We start from the raw sequence: 5,298 nt of genomic DNA on the forward strand, positions 1-5,298 counted from the left end.
CTCTGACAGTTGCATAGCTTGCTTTCTTTGCACACTCCCATTTTGCACAAGCCTCTCCCTCCCTGGTGCACCTGCGTCTTTGACCACTCACCTTCCATCCTCACCCGCTCACCCCCCCCAACACACACACACCCATTCACACACCTATTCTACCCGAGCGCACACCCCTTTCCTTGGCCACTCCTCTCCCTCCACCCTCCCCCGGGCTCGCACACTCGCCCCCGCCTCTGGGGACACCTGCTCGTGCCGGGCAGGGCGGGGATGCGCAGCCGCGGCCACTTCTCCTCCTCTCCCCTTCCCCGCCCCGCCCCTCCCTCCATCCCTCACCGGCTCCCCGGCTCCCGCCCCGCCCGCCCGCCGCTCCGGGGGGGTCTCCGCCGCCGCCGCCGCCGGAAGGAGCCGCCATTTGCCACCGCCGAGCGCACGGGCCGAGCCGGAGCCGCGAGCCGGAGCGGGACTGGGGCCAGGAGGACGGCGATGGGGGGCGGCCCCGCCGCAGGAGGACCGGGGCGCGTAACCCCGGGAGCCCGGCCCGCCCCGGACCCGGACCCGCAGGGCGCGACACCCTGAGCCCCCCTCCCCGCCCACTGCCCCGGCCATGGCTGCCCGCCCCCCCGCCCCCGGGCCGCCAGCCCTCTCGGCCCCGCAAGCCCCGCAACCCCGGCTGTGGCAGCAGTGAACGGCTCTCGCAGGCCCCGAAGACCCCGGCCGGGCTCGGCTCTCCAGCGCGCGCCCCCTTCCCGGCCTTGTCCTCTCCCTTCCCCCAGCCGCCCGAGAGTCCCCCTTGCACGCCGCCCCCCGCCCCCCGGCGCCCGGACGATGCTCAAGTCTCGGCTCCGCATGTTCCTGAACGAGCTGAAGCTGCTGGTGCTGACGGGCGGGGGGCGGCCCCGGGCCGAGCCGCAGCCCCGGGGGGGCGGGGGAGGCGGCTGCGGCTGGGCGCCCTTCGCCGGCTGCTCGACCCGGGACGGCGACGGAGACGAAGAGGAGTACTACGGGTCCCAGCCGAGGGTCCGGGGCCTGGCCGGCGGCAAGGAGCCGCGGGCCGGACCCCCGCCGCCGCCCGCGCCGCCGCCGCCGCCCCCGGGCGCGCTGGACGCCCTGTCGCTCAGCAGCAGCCTGGACAGCGGGCTCCGAACCCCCCAGTGCCGAATTTGCTTCCAGGGCCCGGAGCAGGTAAGGCCCGGGCATCCGGCGGCGCAGGGAGGGGTGGGGCGCGCACCTGGGGCGCCCGGGGAGACCGGGAACAGGGGGCGGGGCCTGAGGAAGCTGGGCGGGACCCAGCGCCCGGGGTGGAAATGGAGTGAGGTTGGGGGGCTTGGCTGGAGACTCCGGGAGCGCAGATTTGGCGTGGAGGGGGATCAGGGGTCCCCAGGAAGGGGTGGGGCTTTTTCCTGGGAGGGTTCAAAATCTCTCCCCTTAACCGAGACACCCTTTCTCGCCCACTTCTCTCACCCCAGGGTCTCTGTAGGCTGAGAGGGCCTATCCTCTGAGAGGTGGGCAGAGAGAATAATGCTTCTTGAAGGGAGGGGTCCAGCCGGTGCCCTTGCCTTCCTCGATAGTTCTCTACGTGGGGCACTTTTCTTCATTTCCCATTCCACAACTTTCCTTCTCATTCCGAAGAATATCCTCTGTTTAAATGTTATGGACAAAGTTGTCCCGGGATAGTATGGGGGGGGGGGTCTCTATGTCGTGAGAAATTACTCTTTGATTAAAGGGGAACACCCTCCACTCACACCCTTAGGATTTCCCCCTTTTTGATACGTGGAAACTGAGGACTGTAACCTATCCCAGTCTGCACCACATCTGTGAAATACTTTACAGTGATGGGGAGTGGGTTAGGAAGGCATGGCTCAGAAGCTCTGACCCTGCCCTCCTGTCTCTCCAGATCCTAAGTGGTAGCCTTCCATTTGGGAACCTTTAAAGAGCACCCTTCTCAAACTCTGGAAACAGGGAAGACCCAGTATTCACCGGCCAACCCTCCCCCGCCCCCCTAGTCCCTTTCCATGTCTCTTCTATTGGGCCAGGGAAGTTTACCTTGAGCTCTAATTTTTTTCTTTTAGGGTGCAGCCTTAGCTTCTTGCCTTGTTTTGGGTGAAAAGCCTGATTTTTTTTTTTTTTTTTTAAGGTGGGAGACTGACCTGGAGAGGAGGTTTTCCTCTCCTGTAGTGGAGAGGACTGGGGTCGGGTGGCGATAGCTGACAGGAACCCTCCTCACTCTTCCTCCAGGGGGAGCTCCTGAGCCCCTGCCGCTGCGACGGCTCCGTGCGCTGCACGCACCAGCCCTGCCTCATCCGCTGGATCAGCGAGCGGGGCTCCTGGAGCTGTGAGCTCTGCTACTTCAAGTACCAGGTCCTGGCGATCAGCACCAAGAATCCCTTGCAGGTGAGGTGCAAGGGGAGAACTCTGAGACTGGGGCAAGGGCCTTTCAGCAATTAGAATCAAGGACCCTCCAGGAAGCCTATTTATCCATTTACTCTTGATTTCAAAGTCACCCTCCCTACCATTGCCATAATTTAGTATCTGTCTGTAAATCCTCCCTTCCTTCATTTACTCACAAAGACATTTATTGGGCGCCACCTGTGTTCCAGGCCCTGGGATAACAAAAGAAGAAAAGATGGTAGTGCTGTTGCTACTGCTGGTAGCAAACATGTAGAGTTTTCTATGGGTCAAGTTCTTGGTGTGTATTAACTCTTTTAATCTTCATAATAATCCTAATAGTTATGTTACTCAGCCAGTAAGTAATGGAGTAAGGATTTGGAATTCAAACCTAGATGGTCTGGCTTCAGAGCACCTGCCTGATCATGCCTTTCTAAAATAAGACAGAAAATGGTCTCAATGTGAGAGATGCCACATTCTAGATGTGATCAAGGCACAGAGAAGCAGATTGTTAATCCTGCCTGAAGGGTTTCTGGAAGGCTCCTGGTGTATCCTTCTATTCAGGGCCACCCTAATCTGGCCCTCTGTCTCTTTCTGTAACTTTTTGGAGCCTTTTCTCCCACACAGTGGCAGGCCATCTCCCTGACGGTCATTGAGAAGGTCCAGATTGCAGCCATAGTTCTGGGCTCACTCTTCCTTGTCGCCAGCATCTCCTGGCTCATCTGGTCCTCACTCAGCCCTTCAGCCAAGTGGCAACGGCAAGATCTGCTTTTTCAGATCTGCTACGGCATGTACGGCTTCATGGATGTCGTCTGCATAGGTGAGGATACCTCTCTCTCTCTCACCTGCTCAGCATCTTTCTCCAACTCACACACTTAATTTTCCCTGCCCATTCCCTCAGTTTCATGGCCACATTTTCTACCATTGGGGGCCTTTAGGGCTATCTCCCTTCTCTGCTTCTCCAGGCCCTTTGCAAATTCTGTCTCCTCCCCCTGGAGAAATGCTTGCTTAAGTACCTCTGTCCTAGGTCTGGGCAGCAGTTGACCCTGGATTTCTTATCCTCTTGCTCAGGCCTCATCGTCCATGAAGGCTCCTCTGTCTACCGTATCTTCAAGCGCTGGCAGGCAGTAAACCAGCAGTGGAAGGTCCTGAATTACGACAAGACCAAGGACATAGGAGGAGATGCAGGGGGAGGGACGGCAGGGAAGCCGGGCCCCAGGACCTCACGGACGGGCCCCCCCACTGGGGCCCCCAGCCGCCCCCTGGCCGCCCAGCGCATGCGGACGCTCTTGCCTCAGCGCTGTGGTTACACAATCCTGCACCTACTTGGACAGCTGCGGCCACCAGATCCCCGTTCCAGTTCCCATTCCGGCCGCGAGGTTGTCATGAGGGTCACCACAGTCTGAACTAAACTCCAGGAGTGGGGATCTTGAAACAATGCATCAGCCAGAGATAAGCTGTCATGGCTGCTGGAGGTACCACCTGGACAAGGTGTTTGGGGCACACTGCCCCACCACTGAGGATCTCTGTGGGCAGCCTCAAGCTGGAGACATTGGCCTCTACTGCCCACTGGGTAGAGGTGCCTGGATGACATTCCAGCCCCCACTGACAGCTCCCCACACTCATCTTGCGGCAGCCAGTGGGCAGGTGGGGAGAGCATCTTTTCTTCCCTAGAGAACCGTCCTTACCTCAGCTCCTAGGGCCTCCAGCCCCCCAGCTCCACTATGGTGACTTGGTGAAGGGGGTCCAATGCGAGAAGAAAGGGGCTGTAGACCCCCCCCCCCAATCCCCACCCCATGGCCACAGGGCAGCTGGCAATAAGACTAGTATACATTGACCTCCCATTCCCTGCATGAGGGTGGGGGTACTTCCCCCGCTCCACCCCCCATTGCATGGGGGGAGGGCATAAAGAATCATTTATATGCACGTGGAGACTCCTTTCTCATCTGGGGCTTTTCTGGAGGGTTGGGAGGTGTGGGCAGTTTTCTCTGCAGAGGCTGCAAATCCCAAATGCAGCAGTGGATTCTGAGTTGGAGGTGTAACTCCCACTTGGTGGTGAATAATTCACATTGGCTGCTAGGTGGCAGTGCTCAGAAGTATCTAAGGGGTGGACCTGACACCTGCGTGTTGTGTGATTTAGAAAAAAATCTCTCCACCGTGGTTTTCCTGTCTACCTCATAGGGTTGGACTGAGGATAAATGAGGGATAGGTTGAATGCCATTGCAAAGAAAATCAGTGATGGCATAAAAAGATATCTAGACTAGTTGATGGTCCATTTATTTCAAATAATAGCTGGTTAACAAATTCCAAAATGTTTTTCATCTGGAGTTGCACAGAGCCTTGGAAATTCGTGTTAAATGTTATAATAGATATGGAAAATATGAGGGGAAATAGACACTGCACATGTGAAGGATCGTGGTTATTTGCAAGAATGAGAGCTCCTCCAGCCCCCCTAAACACTGGGGAATGGGAAAGGCTGGAGCAATCCTTCTAGTTCTGGGGATCTTGTGGGTTCTAGTAATCCCTACCAGGTAATGTGCTCACCCAGAGAAGTGGTATGCAGTGAATTTGGGCTCGTTTGGAGTAAGACAGACAGAATTTCCTAGAGTTATGAGTCTCCAACCCCAGTTTAAGCTACTGCTGTGGCAATTCAGGGTCACAGGTCTGATCCTGTTGTGCCCCAGCTAGTGATATTAACTGGAAGATGTGCTTGGAGGCAGCAGCATAGAGGGCTGTTGTTTATAGAGAAAAGGTTTGGGAAGGACTGGTTAATTGTCAGCCTAAAGCCTGGTCCCTTTCTCTCGAGGCCTTAGGGCTGTGTATTATATGAATGATGTCTTTTATGTGAACTATCCCTCAGCAATTAAAATAATTACTTCATAACATTGCTTAAGTCAGATCCAGAGGCCTTTCCTATTA

General features: G+C 57.1%; 1 protein-coding gene across 1 annotated transcript; it reads left to right on the forward strand.

Moving 5' to 3' along the window:
• Nucleotides 1–664: 664 nt before the first annotated feature.
• On the forward strand, nt 665–5,298 carry MARCHF9 (membrane associated ring-CH-type finger 9). The gene is made up of 4 exons (XM_060026301.1): nt 665–1,176; nt 2,230–2,385; nt 3,007–3,199; nt 3,451–5,298. The coding sequence occupies exons 1-4, from the start codon at nt 820–822 to the stop codon at nt 3,783–3,785; spliced, it is 1,041 nt and encodes a 346-aa protein (XP_059882284.1). The 5' UTR covers nt 665–819; the 3' UTR covers nt 3,786–5,298.

The sequence above is a fragment of the Delphinus delphis genome, chromosome 11 (genome assembly GCF_949987515.2).
Source record: "Delphinus delphis chromosome 11, mDelDel1.2, whole genome shotgun sequence".
NCBI classification, from domain to species: domain Eukaryota; kingdom Metazoa; phylum Chordata; class Mammalia; order Artiodactyla; family Delphinidae; genus Delphinus; species Delphinus delphis.

Bases quoted from the DNA above. Each gene is read 5' to 3' on its own strand.
- MARCHF9 (XM_060026301.1), top strand. From the start codon at position 820: ATGCTCAAGTCTCGGCTCCGCATGTTCCTGAACGAGCTGAAGCTGCTG. The intron at 1,177-2,229 runs GTAAGGCCCGGG...CTCTTCCTCCAG, and splicing joins GCTTCCAGGGCCCGGAGCAG to GGGGAGCTCCTGAGCCCCTG. The intron at 3,200-3,450 runs GTGAGGATACCT...CCTCTTGCTCAG, and splicing joins CATGGATGTCGTCTGCATAG to GCCTCATCGTCCATGAAGGC.